The sequence below is a fragment of the Lutjanus erythropterus genome, chromosome 1 (assembly GCF_056507025.1).
Source record: "Lutjanus erythropterus isolate fLutEry1 chromosome 1, fLutEry1.hap2, whole genome shotgun sequence".
NCBI lineage: Eukaryota > Metazoa > Chordata > Actinopteri > Lutjaniformes > Lutjanidae > Lutjanus > Lutjanus erythropterus.
In genome coordinates, this window is record NC_139317.1 from 29,590,297 (window position 1) to 29,612,828 (window position 22,532).

General features: G+C 40.0%; 1 protein-coding gene across 1 annotated transcript in view; it reads right to left on the reverse strand.

Annotated features, from left to right (window-relative positions):
* ush2a (Usher syndrome 2A (autosomal recessive, mild)) overlaps positions 1–22,532 on the reverse strand; it is a 247,658-nt gene that overhangs the window by 81,921 nt on the left and 143,205 nt on the right. Inside the window, exons 50-61 of the mRNA XM_084719301.1 lie at positions 22,001–22,170; positions 20,836–21,002; positions 20,606–20,694; positions 17,348–17,682; positions 14,504–14,659; positions 12,812–12,975; positions 12,402–12,611; positions 7,438–7,640; positions 7,233–7,345; positions 5,087–5,315; positions 3,985–4,153; positions 3,642–3,863 (exon numbers count right to left, since the gene is read on the reverse strand). Of these exons, the coding sequence (XP_084575427.1) occupies positions 3,642–3,863; positions 3,985–4,153; positions 5,087–5,315; positions 7,233–7,345; positions 7,438–7,640; positions 12,402–12,611; positions 12,812–12,975; positions 14,504–14,659; positions 17,348–17,682; positions 20,606–20,694; positions 20,836–21,002; positions 22,001–22,170 (2,227 nt within the window). The remainder of the gene's footprint in view (positions 1–3,641; positions 3,864–3,984; positions 4,154–5,086; positions 5,316–7,232; positions 7,346–7,437; positions 7,641–12,401; positions 12,612–12,811; positions 12,976–14,503; positions 14,660–17,347; positions 17,683–20,605; positions 20,695–20,835; positions 21,003–22,000; positions 22,171–22,532) is intronic.

Below are 22,532 nucleotides of genomic sequence, written 5' to 3' on the forward strand. Positions count from 1 at the left end.
AGTTTAGAGCAATCTAATTAACAAAGCTAGATTTCTGCTAGAGAGGCTGTATAAATGGCTATCTTCTACAATATCTTTTTTTTGATGCCAATACTGGGGGTTGCCTGAGTCGGAAATTACAAATCCAACTCTCAGCAACTTTAAATGCAAACATACATTTTAAAGGCTCATAATGGCAGCCTTATCGAAATAACAAGTTTTCTACAGCCAAACAACAGACTATTCATAAAGTCCTGGTGCACATTTGCACTATAAGGAAAATTTGTGCTTCATCTCTCATAACTGACTGACTTTAACAACCCAGGAAACAAATAAAAGAGGAAAAAAGAAAAGTCTCCATCAAGTCATCACAAATACAGTTGAAACTTAACTGGGTGGGTGTTGAGTGGGCAGGAATGATACCAACCTAAAGCTATATAGAGGAAGAAAATACCAGCTTATTTGCTCATGTTTTTGAATGAAATTGAAATAAAAGAAACGTTTAGAAGACAACGTTGACCAGTGGCTCAGCTGTGTATTTATTTCTTGTGTTTCCCTAAGACAGGTTGGGTGAGCTAATATTTCTGGCCCTGATTCTATTTTACCTGAAAAAACATCTTTTCTCTTTCAAACTGTCCAGCCTTGAGCACGCACACGTGTGTGTGTGAGTGCTCATGCCATTGTGTGTTGCATATTTTTGGACCGGTGTACATGTGCATGGATTTCTGTGTGTATACACATGCATGTTGTCTTGTGAGTGTGTGTGGTTATGTTTCTGTGTGGATGTGCGTGTGTGTATCTACGTGTGCACATGTGCATGCAAGCCGGTACGTGTATCTGTTGCCAGACGGCTGTCTCCTGGCATTGCTGTTCCCCTGCAGTGTGTGTGTATGGTTGTTGACAGTGTGGACGGTAATGTGTGATAGATCGCACTTCAGGGACCCCATAATCACATCAGCCTAACCTAGTCTATCAGCTGGGCACAATGGGATACCCTTCACTCCTCCTTTAATCTGCTCCATCTAGCTCTTCACCACTCTTCTGTTCTCTCTCCTGTTTTTTTTCTCTCTTTCTGTTTTTTTTTCTCCAGTTTTTCCATTTGGTGCTCATTTTACAATGTGCTTTCTTTCTTCCTGTCTTTCTTTCTTCATTTTAATTTTGCTTTTTTTGTCACATGTAAATGCTTCACCAAATGTATTCTATTATTTGTAATAAACTGCACCTTATTTTGTAGTTTTCTGTCTCTTACTTTGCATTTTATTATATTTTGTATTAATTTTATGATGCAACTGATTTGAAGGTATAATAGAACTGCATATCAACTGTATCATATGCAATGAGACTGAGTGGTGCCAAGGTTAAGTAGCCTATCCTATAATAGGTGTTGCTGTGTGCATGTTGTGTGTGTGAATGTGAGTGTCTTGAAACAGACGTGTGGGGTCGAGGTTGCATAGCCGGCCCCAGGGCTCCCCGACAGCGCAGTGCACCCGGCAAATGGCCCTTAGCCTTGCTAGCGCCGCTAGCCCTACGATCCATCATACCATATGTTCTCAATGGGGAAGCTAACGCTAATGACGGATGAGTGGATGGGAAGGGGGCACATAAAGGAAGGGAGGGTGAAAGGGTAGGGTGAAGAGGAGAAGAGAAAGAAAAGGTGGTGGAAGGAGAGAGGAGGAGCAAGAGCCCAGAGGAAGAAGCAGAAGAGGTGGAGAAACAAGGTGATGGAAAGTAACAAAGAGCATGACAAAGGAGAAGAGGAGATGTGAAATAAATAAAAGAAGGAGATGGAGAGGAAGAGGAGGTGGGGAGCATATGCACTCATTGGGAGGCCACCTCAGATGAAGGATGACCATATAGCTCCCTCAGTTGGAAGAGAAAAGGGGATTTAGTGGAGGAGGAAAGGAAACAGATGAGATGAACCAAGTAACAATGTGATGGAGTAAAATACTCTCAAATTACACATCAAAACAAACTAACAGGAATTAATCTGTACCTGACATCAAAGTTTGTGAGTGAGAATTCTTTAAACTTAGTAACAACTTCATGAAAAGGCATGGTGGAAAAAAGAAAGGAAGAAAATAGGGAGTGTAACAAGTTACAGCCATGAAATAAAATATGGAAGAAAGTATTGCTTTTCTGCAACTTTTTTTGGTCAGCATGCAAATATTTTTTATGTAGGGATCTTGTGTGTGTCAGTGTGTGTCTGTGTGTTTGTGGGTAGGCTAATGGAGTGCTATAGGCCTGTCCATATGGGGCCATTGTTTATGTGTGATGAATAGAGTCCACGTGTCTGTCTTTGGCACTCAACACTAAGCGAACCCTGCCGAGGGCACCCTGTTGACTCTGTGTGTGTGTTTGTGTGTATGTGTGGGTGCATGTAATATGTTTATATGTGTGAAAGTGTGTGTATGTGTATGTGTTTGTGTGAGGGAGAGAGAATGAGTGTGTATTTGTCCTGCTGTGTGCTTGGCAGTGCCCTCAACGGTGCCATCCCGAGTGTGTTTCATCATCATCTGCCATGACAAAGATGTCTAATGACACACACATACACCCACAGCCCCACACACACACCCACACACACACGCACGCACGGTCCCATCTGTGCCATGGTATCCGGGTGCTTTGGGACACTGCGGGAGAGGAAGAAAGGGAAACGACCCCACGTTCCTGTACCATGTGTCTACCTCAACTGTTTCACTCTACTCTCTTCTATCATTTTCTAGCTTTTCCCTCCATAGTCATCACCAGGAAACAAATTCCTGTTTGGGACAGACTAAGTAGTTTATTGAAAAAATTACCTTTTTTTCATTGGAATTTACAATAAAGGTTTTTCTCGAGACAAAACTGTTTTCTATCCAGAAGGTTCTGCAGCCCAAAGTTTGCTTTCATTGTTGGGCAAAAACTTAAGAGGATAAGTTACTGAGTGTATGCTATATTTAGACTATTTCCACTACTTAACCTTCACCAGACAGCCTTTTCTGACAGAGAAATGCTCTTATATACATAAAATATCGCTCTCTCCAAAGCAACCAGACTCCTTAAGCAAAACCTGTAATTTACCCTGCAAAACATAGGAGTTGCTGACCCACTGCTGCCTCAATCCATTATTTTTGTGTTGTGTTGACTTTTGTGAATCCAAAGCAACCCTTTAAAATATCAAAGTCACGTAATAACACAAACAAACTTATTGTTTGAGGCAGCAGTAGACCAGCAACTCCTACGTTCTGCAAGGTAAAATTACCGTTTTCATCAAAGGAACGTGGTTATTTATGTAAAGGCAGTTTCCCATCAGAAAAGGCTCTTGGATCACAAGGTAAATTGGTGCAAATATTCTAAATAGAGTACACAGTTAAGGTGAAGTTTTTTAGGTAGGCCTTTTTTAACTGGCTAAAACACAGTTTTACTGCTGACCTTGTCCACAGCAGTATATTGCTTACCATGCTAGTACTCCTCTCTGCCTCTCCAAAGTGGGGGCGTGTTGACGGCCATCTACTACAGGTAAGACATTGACTATCAATAAGTATCATATACAACCCCACATCAAATAATTCAAACTATTGTTTTATTTCAGCGCATAATCTTTTCATTCTGTCTGTCTTATTGAAATATGAAAATATTCTACCAACAGTGGACCTATGTATTTATGGGTTTCCTTCACTCACCTGGGACATATGTGTGTACTTTTCCCCTCTCAGTATCACCGCAGCACACCAGTGTATCATCTACAATCTGAGCTCCACAGCATTGGACCCCATAGCCATCATGAAGGCTCCCACTACAGCAGAGCTGGCCACCACTCGTGGAGTAAGGAACCCCCCCACAGCAGCTGTCACCCAGCCCCACTGAGACCCGGCCCTGTAAGTGGTCCAGACAGCAGTTCTCATCTACAAAGACAAGGACAGATGAAGGAGACACTTGAACGACATGGGAAAGGGCAAACTCCAGTCAAGTAGAAAAGAGCAAATCTCATGTAAGTGTAAACATACGAAGCGATTCGAAACTCACTGGACTTTACATGAACATAGTATCCTCCACAGCACTGGTGGTCAGGGAGCTCTGGGAGAAGATTGCCATTGCAGCACACCGGATTGGAGGAATTACTCAGACTCAGGTAACTTCCCTCACAGCAATGATGATGTGGTTTCTTCGTGTACAATACTCCACTGCAGCAAACCTGGATGACATGTAGTTACATGCACATGTGACAGACTATGTTAAGAAAAACACACACAAGTTTTACAAATATAAAACCTCCATGGATCAAAAAATCATTATATTAAGAGTCCTAATTGACATTGTTTGGAGTTTGTTGTGTCCTGTCAACAGTTTTATGGATGTCTTTTATAATGTTGACTTATAGAGAAAATTATTTGCTGTGTACGTTATTACAGATGTCAAACACTAATGAAATCCAGTTTCTTTGTGACTTTTTATCAGTTTGAACATAAAACTCAGAGCATATCATATCATCTCTCATCTCTTCTTCTTGGTCTTTTTCAAGTTACATGAGAGTGGGTTTGCATGTGCCTACGGGCGCTGTTGTGCAGGTAAATGTATGGCGGGTGGTTTCATCGTGGCAACTTGGCTGGCATTCAATGACACAAGGATGGAAGTGAATGCAGATGACAAGTTAATCTGTTTAGAGAAATTAATCATTGAGAGGATGAGCGTGCATCGCACATGCATAGTGTGCACTCAGAAGAGGAAATGTGAGAGAGTGTATTTGTGTCTGTGGGTCTGGTGACTAATATCCTGAGGGAATACACAGCAGAAATGTATTCTGCACTTCAGATGAGCAGCCAAAGCAAAGACCCGGGACTTCAATCTTGTTTTACACATTGTTGTTGTTGTTGTTGTACAGTGAAGGGTTTAATGATTACTCATTAAATTCTAGTTGAAAGAGGTTATTGGATTCAGGTGAAAAGGGCAGGGTGGAGAGGATTGTAGCAGAAAAAAGATAAAAACATCGCAAAGCAGAAAAGAGGAGGAATATTACTCTCTAAAAAACACCATTCTTAGTATCCATAATCATTTGCGTCCACCCGCCATACATTTACATTCATACAGAACAGATAAATTGAGCACAAAATGACTAGAACATAATCACCTCAGTGTCAGGATGGAAGCAGGACGTCCCACACACATCATGACTGGCAGGACACTGCAGGTAGAAACATGTGAACCTTACACCCCCTGCACCTCCTGACTCTTCTCCCGCAGAGGACGGGACCTCTGTCGACCCAATGGCACATGACCTCAGGGTCCGTCTTAAGACCTCATAGCCCAGCATGATCCCGCTGGGTCTGCCTGGACGTGACCAGTCCAACCTCACCACCCTGACAAACAGAGAGAGACAGAGGGACAAATGGGGCGTATGTTCTTCTTCACACTCCGTTCGCACAACTGGGAGACACATGAAAACTTTGTCATACCCCGGCACACTCATGCATTCATGCATGGTCAACGCCTGACAAAGTTGAGTTACAGTGTCAGGGTGTGTGTATCTTTATACACTTCTCACTATTGATTTTCTTCTTTTTTATGTCTGACATCTTTGGCAGGGGGGAGACCTGTGTAGTAACACTCACAGAGTTACAACTTACAGTCTCCCAGACAGAAAATAAAGCCACAAATCACCACTTCGTCTGCGAGTGTAAGATTTGCAACATGGCAATTTTAGTCAAATATGTGAAGCAGAAATTTTTAAACGTCACTAAATTTAACTGACTGCAAATAAAATATCAGTTTACCTTCATGTTTTATTCATTTTGGAAGCTGTTACAAAGCAGCTTTACATTATGTAGTCAGAATACATCAGTGCATGCTAAAATACTATATTTGATATTTCAGTCTTGATACTGAAGATGAACACATGAAACAATCAAAATGTCTTCAAAGGTTGTAGGTTTTACAGTCATGAGAATAGCTGCAGTCCACAGAATCTGCTGTTAATCCTTTAGTCACACTACATGACTTTCAAAGCTGTCAGACCTCTGAAAATACATTTTGTCATGAAAACACACATCAGAAGTGACATTAGATTAGTAAGACTGAAGCATCGGTGTGCAGGATGTGTTGTCTCCCACAGTCAGACCTATCTGTCTCCACAGTGCTGCGTCACTGCTGATGGAGGTGAAGCCTGTTTTGATGACTTTATAACTTTAAAGCCACTGCAACATTTTAATAACCTTTTGCTCATTTTCAGATATAAATATATATATAAGTTATAGTAGTTCTATATTGGGCTTTTCTGTCTGCTGCTCTTCCATCTCTCACTCCTCTGTCTCCCTCTCGACTCTTCTCTTCAGCCTGTATCTGCAGCTCTCAGCCAAGTCTGCTGTGTCTGGTCCAAACCCATGTGTGCTCTCACTGGCTGTAACTGCTGCATGACTCCTCAAGTTATCCCTGACATGACCAGATATTTAACCTGCTTGATATCTGTCTTGACATCAGCAAGTCGTCAGTGAGCTCCTGCCGTGCTCTGGGTCGCGCCTCTGAACAGTTCATACATCACAATCCTCACTCTTGGGTGCGATTTGGCTCTGATCGGGGGCTGTCTGTGATATCCAGAATTTGCCGTTGAGTGGTAAATCAAGGCTAAAATCACGTAGTGTGGCTTTGGCTTAAAGTACAACTGAAATTATGTAATAAAATTATAAAATAACAACAGCTGTATAATGTTATTCTCTGTTGATATCTAAGTTATTAGTCCTGAGTAAAATCAAATTTTCATGCAATCCTGTTGCACAAGACAAAAAATAGCTCTGCTGTTTACTCTGTTAGTGCCAGCTGTATTGATTCTGTGTGAAACATGCAAACCAACCTTTTGTGCTGCCAATAAACATTATCAATTACAACACTCCAATCAAAGGCCATAATGTTTCATGAACCGGGAACAACACTCTAAAACATTCTAAAAATGGTTAAGACGAAATATTTTCATTCAGAAAAATAGTCGTGAGAACAGAATCCAATTGTTGCCAGTATTATTATTTATATAGTTTGTTTACTTTTTCTGAGATCAATGTTAAAATTAAGAGATCCATTTGTTATTTATACATTGTTTTATTTTGGACAGGTAATAGGTATTTTGAAGTCTGTATTTGTATATTTAGTTTTCACAGTGGATGTGGATTGAGGCCTTTAATAAACCAGCAGAAGCAAGCTGCTTGTGTCTGCTTGTGCTTTGAGGGAATTATACAGAAAGGTGAAGATTAACAGAAAAACATATTTGCAGTAAACCTCTGTATTACCTGGGACTCATTACTTGTGCCTGTGGTGTGGCCAGGTCAGCAGGCAAGTCCTCCACAGTAGTCGTCTGAGTAACATTACTCCGCACACATGCATACACAGTACACACCCCCACCTGAAATACACAAAAACACACACCAGGCAAAAAACATAAGGCACATATTTGTGTGCTTGTGTGTGCATGTCATCATTTGTTAGTTTGTGTACCTGCACATTGTAGACAGTGAAAGGCAGCAGGTCCCCCAGCAGGTAGGATCCTGAGCTGTTGTCCACACTGCCATGAAGACGGTCATTAACATAGATGTAGTAACCAGTAACTGCTCCATTGGGCCGTAGAGGAGGGAACCAGAGCACACGTACTGTGCTGCTGTTAACTGGAACCACTTCTGGAGCGGACATCCCTTCTGGCTCTTTGGACGACACATTTGTGAACAAAGACCCCAAATCGTTTAAGTCTTAAAGAACAACAAAACACTTTGCTGGTTGAAAATATGAGATATGGTTAGGCCTTTCACAATAATTACCTTTTTGACTTATTGCACAATATATGGACATGATCTCAATATTGCTACATTTCATTTACTGCTTTGCTTGAGTGTTTTTTAAATTTATTTTATTTATTGTTTGACATTTTAATTCCAAAGTCTGAATATTCTGATGAATAAAAAAAAATCAATCAATGCTCTTTGAAAAGGCACACTTTCATATGAACTGCCTTGGTAGTTGTAGTTATATAAGCTGCATAAGACGGGAATAGTGGTGTGATTTTTGAGGCACTTGTAATGTGCCAGCCTTATAAAGGTCAGAAAAAAATGTCTGGACAAATGGGCCGTGGCCATGTTGTGTGTTGTTACTATGAGGTCCCCAGTATGCACTAATAACATTCTATAATAGATATACAACAGTCTTAATCTGGGCATCTTTTATGAATATCATACAAGCTGCTTTCAAAGTTTAGTAGCTGCACTGACAAACTCTTCAGAGATTAAACATCAACACTTTTAACCAACCTTCAATCAAGCAGTGTATATGTGTGAGTTAGTGTGAGAAAGGGAAAAACACAGAGATACACACACAAAGCTTTAAGGCACGCGACTGTCTGTACAGCACGACAAAGAGACTATGTGTCGGTGTGCATAGGGCGACTGTGAGTCTGTGTGTTGGCGGGGGGGGGGGACCACCTGTGCGTCCGTTCGTGTGTGCAGTATTGCGTTCATAATGCTATCTAGCGGTAAATGAAATGTAGAGCAGTGAGCTGGGTTTAGATAAGTGCATTGGCAGCAAATGAACTGGGTTAACTTCTCTTAGCCAAGTGCATTTTCACTTAGAATAATAAATTGATTCTGCATTACTGTCTTATAAGTGATCTGTAGTGAATCTTTCTCAGAGACAAGTTATACCATTCTTTGTTGTCCTATAATATCCTTTCTCTCTCTCTCTTTCAGTGTCATAAATTACAGTGATAATAAACTAAAAGTCCTGTGGTGATTAATAACAAATGAATGACTGACTGAATCTTTAGAAAGTTGCATGGTGCTACTGCATGTTCTTCTTCCTTCTGCCTCCCTCCTCACCCTCCTCCTCTTTCTCTCTGGTTCTGGCGGATGGCACCCACCATAAATAAAGAGCCTGGATCTGCTCGAGGTTTCTGACATGACAACAACTGGGTTGATAAAGACTGCAGTCTAGAGATACTCTATTTGAAAAGTGCCCTGAGATAACTTGTTATGATTTACCATTACACAAATACAATTGAATTGAACTGCATTAATGTACAGGTGGTATTGTATTATAGAAAGCATCCTGATTGGAAACATCACCAACTACCATGGGATGTGCCTGGCCCAAGACAGGAGGACTTGGAGGACAGAAGTATCCAAAGCTGTACCTCCAGACTGAAGAGCAGCTTCTACTTGCTTCAACTGCTTAATTCTAATGAAGTTTGAGTCTGATGAATCTGATGAAGAGCGGTGCTCAAAACATCGCTACTTTGGTGGATTAGACAAGTGGGGATTGGAGCCCTGCAGTGTGCAAGCAGTTAATTTGTTTATTTCACTATTTTATTTCAATATTTCAGCACCTGCCCTTCTCTGGGATGGATGTGTGCACATACTCCTGTTTGTAACTGTTTAATTCACCATCATCAGTCCACTGTGCAAAACAGTTTGTTTCATTTGTTTCTATGATTTATTGTTTATTCAATCAATCTACTGTATATGGTTTTAATGTTTTTTTTTGGAACTGACGTAATCTTGTTTCACAACCCTGTTTTGTATAATGTTAAAAAATCATCTACCTTGTACATTGTAACAATTTAGTTACAAATGGAGGCAGAAGGAAGGAGTGAATGGCTACAGGAGAGGACATGGGAAATGAATAGAGGAAACATAAGCAAATAAATAAATAAGTAAAAATAAATAAACAAATAAGAAATAATCTATGAAAGAGTGGGAGAATGACCATAGATTATTCTTAATTTAACTGATAATGGATCAAGTTGTTAACAGAAATGTGAGAGAGCCAAACACAAAGGAAGAGGATATGAGGTGTGAGTGTGTGTGTGTGTGTGTGGGAGAGAGAGAGCGAGAGAGAGAGACAGGTAATCATACAGACTCCATCTATTATTCTAAGTGAAAATGCACTCAGCTAAGAAAAGTTAACCCAATTCATTTGCTTCCAATGCACTTACCTAAACCCAACCTACTGCTCTACATTTCATTTACTGCAGGACGACATTATCAACGCAATACTGCACACTGAGCCCCTTTCACTCATACACACACACACACACACACACACACACACACAGACTCGCACACAGATTTTTCTTGCCAATTAGTTCTGATGTTAGCATTGCCCTATAGATTGCAGGCCATGTTAGGATGGTTGGTAGGGTTGAGCTGCATTAGTTGAAATATATTTGGCCTTGGTGTGTGTGTGTGGGTGTGGGTGTGTGTGTGTGCACTCTTATGGCTGTAAAATAATGAAATTACCTCCAGAGCCCTCTCAGTTAAACGAGCCGTGCTTTGCCTTTAGCACCTAATGATTTTCTAATGTTTTTAATGCACTTTTTATTATACTGCTCAGATTAGAGAGAAAGAGAGAGGCCTCTGACATATGATTATACTAAAAAAGAAAGAGAACTGTGACGGAGGAAAAAAAAAAGACAGAAATGGCCAGAAAGAGGGACGGAGAGGGAAATGGTGAAAGAAAGAAAACAACAGACAGAATGAGCGGCCTCTGACATATGATTACATGAAGTGATTTGAAAGATAACCCTTAAATGCTGAGAGACTCAGAGCTGGAGAGGGAAATGGAGAGAAAAGTCGTGATGACAGTTGGATAGCCTGTGCAGTTCATAGCTAAAGACAGAAAAAGGGAAATACCAGCAAATCAGAGAACTGATATACCTCTACTTAATACATCCTCTCAAATCTCCAGATTTTACATCCTGATAAAAGAGTCTCAGTTGTTCATTTTACAAATATTAACAGATTATGCAGAGCCCGCTAAAGCTGCGAGAACAGATGAGGCTCTATTAAGGAGGTATATCGTAATAATGTCATTGAATTACAGAGTATCTAATCCAACTTTGTGGATGAAGTGATTCTAACTGTTTTGTAAAGTATAGTAATAATAAACTGCATGAGACATGGGAACAGCCATGTTTACTGTCATGTTTGTGTGTATGGCTGTGTGTGCAGACTGCATGTGTTTGTCTACATGTGATGCCAGCAAGCATTTTACAGCACCTTAAATCTGCCTCACACACACACACACACACACACACACACACACACACACACACACACACACACACACACACACACACACACACACACACACACACACACACTTTGTATTGATTTCATGCCTCACTACATGAAGTCTTTAACATCTTCTCTGAAGAACAAGAGTTGCAGAGAAATACACATTAACACACACACCTCTGTTGTACATACTGAATTCACACACATCACACACTTATATACACATATTGTATGTGCACAACAGAATTATTAGAGTTTTGTATCTTTAATTGTTTTTGTCTTTAATTTTTGTTTTCAATTCAGTGTAGTTTCACTTAGTTTCAAGAGTGGGTTTTCTTGTTTCACTTTAGCTTTGACTGTAATAAACATTTTAAAATGTTTATTTTTATCAGTGTCATTCGTTTTTTTTGTTTTTTTTTTAATAATTATATGTGTGGTATTTGTTAAGGGCAAGATTTAAGAAGTTCAGAATAGGCATTACAATACGAAGACAACAAGCAATTGTCTCACAGTCATGTAGATGTCCCTGATGAACATGCTTGCTGTGTTGACAAATTTAAACCAAGGTGACAAAGACTATAACTAATGTCTAGTTTTGAATGGATTTTTTTGTGCAGGATTTTATCAGAGGAAAAAAAAAGAAGCATAGATTGAAACAAGAAATCCATCTCAAACCTCATTCATGACCCATCAGGATTGTGTGAGACCTCACCCACCAACTACGAGGGGCATTCAAAAAGTTCTAAGACAAATGACATAAATTCAAACTGAGTCAAAATAGTGTAACAAAATGACCTTGAATCGTACCACTGATGACTTATAAACAAATTTGACAAGTTACAGCATTCTAACTTTGTTATTCAATGTTCCAGGTTACATATTACAAAACCAACTTTTTTGACCGTCCAAAATGAGCCAATTTGAAGTTCGAGCAAACATCAAATTTCTAACAAAACTTCAATGGAAACCTACAGAAATCATTGAAGCTTTGCAAAATGTTTATGGAGACTCTTCACCTTCTAGAGCCGTATTTCCAAAGTTGAAGGAACATTTGAAAGGAACAAGATTTCAGTCCATACTTAAGTCCAGCGAAGAGGGAGGTTGTGACCTGGTTGACTAGACAAGCTCCAGAATTCTATCAAGAAGGAATTTCTCGGTGGAAACATCGCTTGCAGAAGTGTATTGAGTTAAGTGGATCTTATGTTGAAAAATAATTTTGTATCTTTCATAAATAAAGTTTTTTTTCAATTTGTCTCAGAACTTTTTGAATTACCCTCGTATACCTTCTAATGTTGTCATTATTCTGCTGTCACTGGGATGTATTATTAACCAAAAAATCTGATTGTTGATTGATAGATTGTTGTCGTAAGATTGTTGTAAATATCTCCACTATACACATACCTCCATCCTCTGTGGTGACGTTAACTCCTGCCTTTGTTGTATTATGTGCTCCATTGGACACCTGTAATGACACCAGGTATGTGGTACTGGGCCAAAGGTCACTAATCACTGTGGAGATGACCTCAGCAGGGAGAGCCAAGATTTGACTTGACTGGGCAGACTCTATTGTCAGAAAGTAAGACTCCACCTCTCCCTGTAGATTTTGCAGAGCTGAGAAAGACACAAAGAGAGAGAGAGAAGAGTAAGGGGGCAGCTGAAAAAAATATAATCTTGAGTCTTTATTTTCACTTTTCTGGTGAACTGTCAAGTCACAGAGCAATCCTCATTGAATATATGACAATGAAAGAGCTTTGCTCTTCAGACTGTATGTGTGTTTGAGTGTGTGTGTTTAAGAGAGAGGGTAATCTTACAGGGTGGTGTCCAGTTGACCTGCACCGCAGTGTGATTGATGGCGTGGGCAGACAGAGACGGAGGGTGGTGAGGAACCCCCCCCATGGTCACTGCAGTAACAATCTCTCCTGAGGTGTAGCCCACGTCATTATAGACCACTAACTGGTACTGGTAACGGGTGAATCTGTTGAGAGATAATAATGCTGTTTTTGATCAGAGCACTACAAGATGTTTGACCTTCCTTATAAGTTAAAAAACTGCTACTGCTGCCTTGTAATATCTTCAAGATTCTGAATAAAGGGCTGTAAAAACAAGTAGTTTCTTCCATCAATCATTCAATAATAGCTTGGGCAATAAAAAATAACAAATGCTAATATCTTGGTGCAAGTCAAAGAAGCTATAAAAGAAAGAAGGGTCATTACATCACTGGAGCCACACTCAACAAAGCTCTCGGCGCAGTAAGCGCAGTGGTGAACGGGCAGACCACTCCTTCATTTCTCCCCTCTCAGCTACACATATTATCATCAATCGGACACACTAGTGTTTTGTTGTGTTGTTATTTTGCTAATGTTTCATGATTTTTCAAAGTATACTTCTTTTGATCTGTATGTTAATTCAATAATTTATTTGTATGCAAGTTATGTTAATGTTATAATATATGTGATTGAGGTTTGTATGCAAGTTTCTGACAGTCTTGAAATGTTGTTTTAAAACTAAGGGTTAGTTTATAGCCTCACAATGCATAATTAATAATTAGAGGAGGTTTGTAAAGGTTGATATTCCCATATAATTAGCTATTAGCCCTGTTGATCACTGTAACGCAGCCTCAGATAGAAATAAAAGAAGGAGAGCGGGAATGAAGTATCAGATTTTGTTAGTAATGGGTTTATTATATCCTAAACTCAATATTTTCAAAGGGACACTTCATTTGCAACTTTTTTAAATATGCCATGGTAAGCATTTTAATTTGACTCACCATGAGCTCTGTTAAGTATGCCTAATCATCTTCGGATACTATTTGGACACAAATAGCAAAGAGATGCATTTGGAAAAATCAGTCAGCATTCCTCTGTGTTCTTGTGTGTACTCTCATTTGTTGGAGGCATCTCCTCATCAAAGTATATGACATAGATATGTTGGGTTTTAGTGAGCTTCTCACATAAGATTCTTCATCTTTTTTAGGATCCCTGCCGCAAATACTGACTTAAACCGTAAACCAACACACCAACCCAAAAGACAGATGCTCTATGAGACCTTTCATTCATCATTCATTCATGCCTTCTGCATGTATTTATTTACTCTAAAGTTAAAGTTGGTTCTGCTAATATGATGACTTGTACTAAACACATACAAATTACTCTGTCATAAAGCACTTTCTAGGACATCAATAAAAAAATCCAGCAAAGTGCTGACATGCTCAAAAGTTTGTCAGTTTACTGCTTGAATAAAGCACAGTTGAGACACAAACCCGAAAAGAGTACACCCAGAGCCGTTTAGCAAGCACAGGGAAAAAAAAAATTGCTTCCACCAAGTGCCAAAGTGAGATTAGGGGACGCTGTGTGAAAAACAATTTAATTCTTTGGGATATTTGCTTAATGTATCTTTGAGCGGTATTAAAAGATCGGCATCAGCGGCAGCTCGCCGATCGGCTCTGCACACACGGTTTGCTGCGGCGCCGGCGTTTGCTCTAGAGCTCATTTCAGTAATCTCACCTGCTTAGGCCTTTATCTTGGTAGAACAATTTGGTGCCGGAGTAAACATGGAGCCAGCGATGGAGATCTTCAGAGGGGGGAGGGGACACGGCTGTTACCGTGGGGACCGTGGCGATGGCCAGGGGCTGGTGGGTTTTACGTCTGAGCAACTTGTATCTGAAGGGGAAATTTGAATAAAAGAAAACACACACACATGGTTGGATGTTTAGGAATGCATTAACACACCACACGTGTTCACAACTGCGCGATTATGAGCACATACACCCACATGGAAAGACACACAGTTTTCAACTGACTCTTCTCCTTATCGCTCATTTCCTCCTCTTCTGCTGTTTTTCATCATCTCTATTCTTTTCCGTCCACTGTATCTCACCCCTCCCTCCCAACGCCCCTCCCTCTGTTGTTTTTTTTTTCTGCAGGGTTTGTGTTTTCCTCTCCCCACAGTGATGCTAATTTCTGCTGTAATCAGAAGAGAAGGGCTTAATGCCGCCTTTTAACCAACCCACTTAGACAAACACACAGAGCTGAGCAGAGCAGAACAGAGAGACGGGCTCATGCATTTTAATTGCCTGCCAGGAAAATGGACCTTTATTTTAGGCCTAATCTCCGACAGAGTAGAACAGGACAGAACAAAACAGACCAGAATGTGCATTAGGACTGAGAAAACACTGATTAAAAAATGCACAACACTTAGCTCATTACCAGGGCACTCATGTTAGCAGCTTGCTAACGTGTTCCTATTTCCTCATTTGCTTCCGTTTTTCGACAACAACTGAAAATCTCCAGCATGTGTCTCTCGATAACAACATGCTGCAGATCTGTAGAGTGTTGGCTGCTTGGTTTCTAACTTTAGGCTACAGCAAATGCATAAAAACAAGAGAGTTGATTCAAATTATGTAAAGTTATGATTAACACAGAAGGGCTCCACATATATTAGCTCTTTATAACCAGTATTAGATTTTATTGTTTGATCTGTATTAAAGAGAGAACTATTACAAAACTTTTTGCTTCTTACTTTTCTTTCATTTGGTTAAATTTCTATAACCATCAGAAAGAAACAAAAGCAATTTTCTTTAGTTCTGATTCTAGATTTTAAAATCAGTTATGCATGACAGATTCATAGTGGAAATGTTGATCAAATCGTGTTTAGAAGTCTGCTGTGAACAGGTAAATATAACCTGGACACTATGTACAGTTTATGGGCATATGTGTGTTTTCATTGGGCATGAAATGATTACTGCTTTCACAATATACCACAATAAAATTCCAGACAATTGGCATTACCCTTTCAAATTTTAAATACCATACAAACCATGTTTGATTATCATTCTTTTAAAAACTAACTGTAAATTTTGTCCAGCATCAAACAAAGTGAACAGCAGTTTCCCAGACGCAGGTGCAGCAGCAACATCGGTTTGTTTTGCATCAGTGAAAACACTCATATCGTAAAGGACATGATGCCATTTCAAATCATTGAGATCAAAAGTCCATGTAAAACTGAAATAAATGCACAGTGCATCTGTAGACTGCAGCCACCACTGTCCAATAAGTCATATCGGTACTCGGTATTGGCAAGTATCCAAATGTAAGTACTTGTACTCGGTCTGAAAAAAAAGTGGCATCAGTGCATCCCTAATTTTAAATTTACCATGATAACACTGATGACCATGACAATTTTGGCCACTATAATTGTGAAATGAAATTTTCATAAAATTTCATCTCATGTATGTAAATTCTATGAATAATGAAAGTGTTTTCACTTAAGCGCAATGTATCATCGCCCATCTGCCATTTTTATGAACTTTCCATGCGTACACACATTTTCCCCAGTAGATAATGACACACATTAATTTAATGTAAAACAATTCTGTCCAAATGTTATGTGCAACATGTTGACACAATTTTCACTACGTCAGTCAATATAATACACTTAACAACATCAGTAGTGTTTTACACTACTGCATTACTGGGAAAAGTAACGTGAATACAGTGAAGCAAATTTTGTTCTGAAGCACTTGTTAATTAAAATTCCTCTTGTAATTAAAATTCCTCTAGAATCTTTTTGCATTAGTGGTCCTACTGGTCACCAGCAAGTTGATTGCAGTTTTGATTGCAAATTTGTTTGTGATGGTGGATGTTCATCATGTCAGTGTCTTACCAATATACTCTCAACTTGCACTAAGCAGCAATATGGAATGCCACCAAAGCACAGTGGTCAAAAGCTTTGTGGAGGCAAATCAGATTTATTTCTCAAAACAGATCTTAGGACAGACTGTCCACACTGTTATTTGCAAGTGATCAGATCACATTTGTATGTCCAGACATCACCAACCTATCTACAGCTTTCCAATGTGGAAGCATGAAAAATGGAGAAAGCACGTACGGAAACCTCCTCCAAAAGTGCCAGCATAAAATTTATTTCAGCATCTGTCCACAGACTGTTGTTCTCTGTGTTGTCCTCTCTGCTAGTAGCAGCATGGATTCTGCAGAGCTGCTCTGATGCACTCTGTCACTCTAGATTTGATGTTTTCATCATGTTCATGTTGTGAGTGACCAAAAAGGCACTTCGAAATCAGATTTGAGCCGCCAGACTGAGATGTTTCTGTTGAAATCCAATTGGAATTTCATTTCAAACCACCTCCAAAAGTGACTTGGATCTGATTTGGGAAGAAAAAACACACTTCATTTGGTTTTCTGCTGTCCAGACCCTCTAAAATCAATCTGGATATAATGTGGACATGACAAAAAATGGATTTGGCATATCCGGCAAGGTGGCACAAGGTGTGTACAAGGATTAAGACTCACAATAATTAAGTCATGGTTTGTGTATAATATCCATGTTACCTGATGTTCGGTCCATTGGGCCATCTTGGTGGTTGCCAGGAAACGGCCAGGAAAGACTCACTGACTGCCACTACGGACAGTGGTTCAAGGCCTTCCGGGCTTGTAGGTAATGTGGTAGCTGGAGTTGGGTGGCTTTCTGTACATCCTCCAACATGTCCGCCACCCATGGAACACGCCAACACAGTGACACTGTAGTTCGTGTATGGGATGAGGTCTGTTATTGTGATGTTGAGCTCAGAAGCATTTCCACTGTCATGGAAGATGCGCGGTTCTGGGAGGCGGATCTCATAGCTGTGGATTTCTCCATTGGGAATAAGAGGAGGAGACCATGTGACCTGAAACACAAGTGTGGTGGACTTAGGCTCTGTTTAAAATACAATATTCAGAAAAAACAAAAGGCCTCACTTCACTGGATCCTTTCTTACTGTCCTGTCATTATCCCAGAAAAGTCATCTCATTGGTTGGCTGGGCATGCTGAATGTTCTCAGCATGCTGAGGACAGCAGAAAGCTTTTAGATGGATGAACTACAGGAAGTCATGGCATAGCGTGTGTGCATGTGTGTGTGTGTGTGTGTGTGTGTGTGTGTGTGTGTGCGCGCGCGTGCAGTGTTTGCTCATACAAACGCATATCTGCATCAGAGTCTGAGCACATGTGTGGTCAGTTGAGTGCTGCCACTGCTATTATGTTGGTAGCATCCATGTGTGCATACATTGTCACCTGGGTACGTGAATGTACACTGTTAGGATGGTCACTGGGTGTGTGTGTGTGGGTGGGTGTGTGTGTTCAGCTCTCTTGTGGGGAAAGATAACCTGACTTTGACTCAAGCAGAAGATTCCTTTCATCAAATTTAAAACAGGCTACGCACAAACACACACACAAACACGCGCACATGCACAAACACCATGCTAAAATAATGAAAACGGCTGGTAATGGAATTGCTGCATGCAAAAACAAAAGCTTGCTGTTGTTGAGCACTGCATCTGATTTGGAAACAGTTCAGTCTGTCAGCATTTCAGAGTAAAGATGAAGGTAACTGGCACACACACAAACGGTGATACACACTGGTAGTACTCACAAACACACACACAACTCTACACATTTGAATTACAGATGTCTATACAATCAACATTAACTTTATACATTCACATACAAACACACAGTTACATCTAAATTTAACAAATCTGCATGCATGCACATGCACACACCTGTGCTCGTGTACTCTGTGCTCTAACACACTGACAGACACAAACTGTCATGTAGAATAACTGATCAGTTCACAGCTTGTTGAGACTTATGAGTTGAGGTGATTAAGTGGACAATGTTGATGAGAGTATTATGAATGAACGTCAAGAATAATTATTTCTCATGCAACCTTGATATTCATTGAACAAGTGACACTGTGAGGTGATACAGGACACACACACACACACACACACACACACACACACACACACACACACACACACACACACACACACACACACACACAACCACATATGGGCAGGGTCATGTTGAGTTAGGTAGCTCATTTCCCAAAGTGCGTGTTGGGTGTGCTTTGTGGTGGAAGTCATTTACAGATTGAATAGCCTGATGTAATCTGGAGATGGTGAAGACAGCAGAGACCCTGGGCTGACACAGAGCACTGGGGCTAAGGCCAGTACAGTATGTGCGGGGTGTGTGTGTGTGTGTGTGTGTGTGTGTGTGTGTGTGTGTGTGTGTGTGTGTGTGTGTGTGTGTGTGTGTGTGTGTGTATGTGTTTATGTGCATATGAGTGAGAGCGACAGACAGATGATAAAGTTGGTAGTGAGAGAGAATAGGTGTGTGTGTGTGTGTGTGTGTGTAAGGACATGGTGTTTGTGTGTGTCTTTGTGCATCTATGCTATTATAATCAGAAAGAACTCAAAGGCACAGAGAGAGTGCCAACCGCTGCAGCTGGAAATACAATTCTACAATTTATTCAAACATGCATCAATATTCCCACTCACAGATTTAGGTAAAGTTATTTTGTCATCCTGCAAACAAATTGTCGAGTCCGGTGAGTTTTCTTTTTAGTGATTTCTGGTTAAAAAGTGAAAATTATGGTAGCTATGGTGGGCACAGATCTATAAAATGTCCAAAATCAACTTGCTGGTTAAATTCATTACAGTTTATTAATATGCCTTAATTCAGCATGATAAAAAAAATATATTTTGGATTATTTGATTTTGATTTGATTATTTGATGTGGGGTTGTATGATGTTGAAAATTGTGGAAAATTAATTTTGCTGCTGTTGGTGTTGCATTACGGTTACCGTCTCAAGCATTCGATTTTTTGTTATCTCATTTTGCATCATTACAGAGATCTCTTTTTACCATCATAGTTCAATACAAATTTGCATACCATCCTAATATCAGAAAAGCAGACACTCAGTCTGACCAGAAGAACACGGGCAAAACAAGTAAACTGAGCAGAAAATAGGATATTGTTTAAGAGAGAGAGAATACCTTGAGAAGTAAAAAAAACTATTTAGAGAATGAATGGAGATATTCAAAATCCTCTCTGTGTTGTCAAGGTCAATTGGTAACCAGGAAGCAGCCTGCCTGTCTGTCCAATTAGCAACAACCAGGAAGGAACACTTTCCTTCTCGGACCTGTGACCCCTAAAGCTATGCTGCTGCAGAGATGACAGGGGCGGTTCTGAAATGATGACAGGCATTAGCATTTTTCTGCAGTTAGCATTAGTGCAGGGCTGTGAGAGCATGTGTGTGTGTGCGTGCGTCTGTGTGTGTGTGTGCATGCATACAATATTGTTTCAGTGGCTTTCCTTGATAGGCCTTGATGTGGGATTAGCCAGTAGTGGAACTTAACTCTGGCCCCTCCTTCAAAATGGCCGACAGGAAGGAAGCTGCCTCAGACAGGGTCACAGCCCCTCCCATTTTCTGAAGGGGACCTTGAGTTGAACGCTTTTCTTTCTCATTAAATCCCAAGACGCAGAGACAGAGGAATCAGTGTGACATTGCTTTGTCTTTTCTACTCTGAGTAACTGAAGAGATTCTCAGAAAGTTGCACTGCATCTTTGTGTATTTTCTCCATTTAAAGAAACTTTTTTAAATTCCAAAAGCTCATTTTGAGATTCTAAAACCTCCCCCTGTAATAAGAGATATTGTAATTCACCATCAGTAGCAGTATGACTGATTTGGATTATATTCATGTGCTTCAGCCTCTTCTCATAGCTCTTAGAGATCTATGAAAAGTCAGCTAAAAAACGGTGCCCATACCTGAAGTGACTCTGGCCCCAAGACCTTTACCCTCGGTGGACTGAGACCAGCTGGCCGCGAGGGTCTGGTGGTGATGTTGACCCAGGGCCCTGCAAGTAGGTAACAATATATGCTTAAAGATCCTACTGTGAAACAGTGAAGGGAGAAAGTTATGTAAGTATGACACAAATTGGTGAATTCTGTAAAGCTGTGTGTAAAATACAACATTCACACCTCCTGGTCAGACTTACCTGTGGTGTTGCCAGCCTGATTATGGAGCACAAGTCGATACTGGTAACTAGTCCATGGACTGAGAGCTGATGAAGAGTCCAGGAAGGACAGAGGAGGAGGGTCTGGTGGGAGATGGCCCACTGTGGAGACTTGTTTGGTCCCAGCAACTCTGCGCTCAATCAGCCATCTGCACTCAGCACAGTACACAATGGAGTTTATACACAGAACATACCACAGAGGGACTGAAGTCCATTTATGTGACAGTTTTTCTTCATTTCCTTTTGGCTCAATTCTCAAATCAGAATTTCAAAAAATTAAGTTCAAATGTCTGAACGACCAGTATGTTGTTTTACAACTGAGTAAGATTTCTCATTCATTCAAGCAATTGGCACACATTTTAGCATGTGTTCAAATGAGTAAGTATAATTGTCAACAAATTTGAACAATAACCACTTGCATATAGCTTGCTGATCAAAACCGATGAGATGATTTTTAGTGAAACTCTCAACTTCTAAACATTCTTTCATCGTCTGAGCCATCACATGCAAAATGATCCATTCAATCATCAAAATCTATCAGACATATACTCCATAAACATCTATGACATGTAGTGATGGCTAATGAGCTGTTAGGTGACAGTAATGAACAAGGAATCACATGGAGGTCATTTTGTGGCATATTTTTGATATATAAGCTCAAAGGTGAATTTTCTCTTCACAGTAAATGTAATCACAGGTGTAGTAAACTCAGTGGATCACCTCTTTGAAATGAGTTTAAATTTAGCAAATACACACAAATGGCATATAATTTTTCTTACTGCACATTACTGACCTTTACTAGTAAACTTTTACCTACTGCTGAAATCTGAATCTAATGCTCAGCACAATTAAATGACAGCCTTCAGTGAAACAAAGTGACATTCTTCCTTGCAGGGTTGACTGTCACGGTTAAAAAACAGCTAAACATTTTGAGTAGTATGGGTCATACGATGATAGAACAACTTTTCATTTTGGTGGCATTGGTCAGTTTACTACCAAAAAACTCAGGTTTTGAAACATGAATGAAATGTTAGGTGGTAATGTTCAATGGAACAGTTGCGACAACTGGCACTTACAGTTTTGAGAAAGTTAAGACTGTTTTGAGAAATGAGCGGAAACAATTGTGAAAAATGGCGATATCTCTCACCGCTCCAGCGGTCCATTGCTCAACTCTGGTGCCCCCCAGGACAAGAGAACAGAGGTGGGGGTGTCTGAATAAGGGTGAGGCGCAGGAACACCTTCAGGGGGAGCTGGGAGGGTACGAAAGCTCTGGGACATCCCAGACACTGAACAACCCACACTGGTGCATGCCTTCACCTGGATGGTAGAAAATAATTTGTAACATCACAATCAGATGTGTCTCAGTCACTGAATCTTAATTAAACGTAATAAGAACAGTATTATTTCTCAGTCAATACTCTATAATTCTAGCATATTCAACTGCTATTTCACAATGTTTATTAAAGTGGAAACAAAACAAAACAAATAAAATGTGCAGAGACATTTAGAATTTTGTCTCATCAGTGACTAGAAACACTTATTGTAGTTACTGTATTTATATTCATCATTGGAACAAAATCAGAGATGAGTAGAGACTAACATCTGTTTAATTCCGACACTTTAACTATATTTTTTTATTATATATCATATTTTATTATTATATGTTTTTTGAAAACATC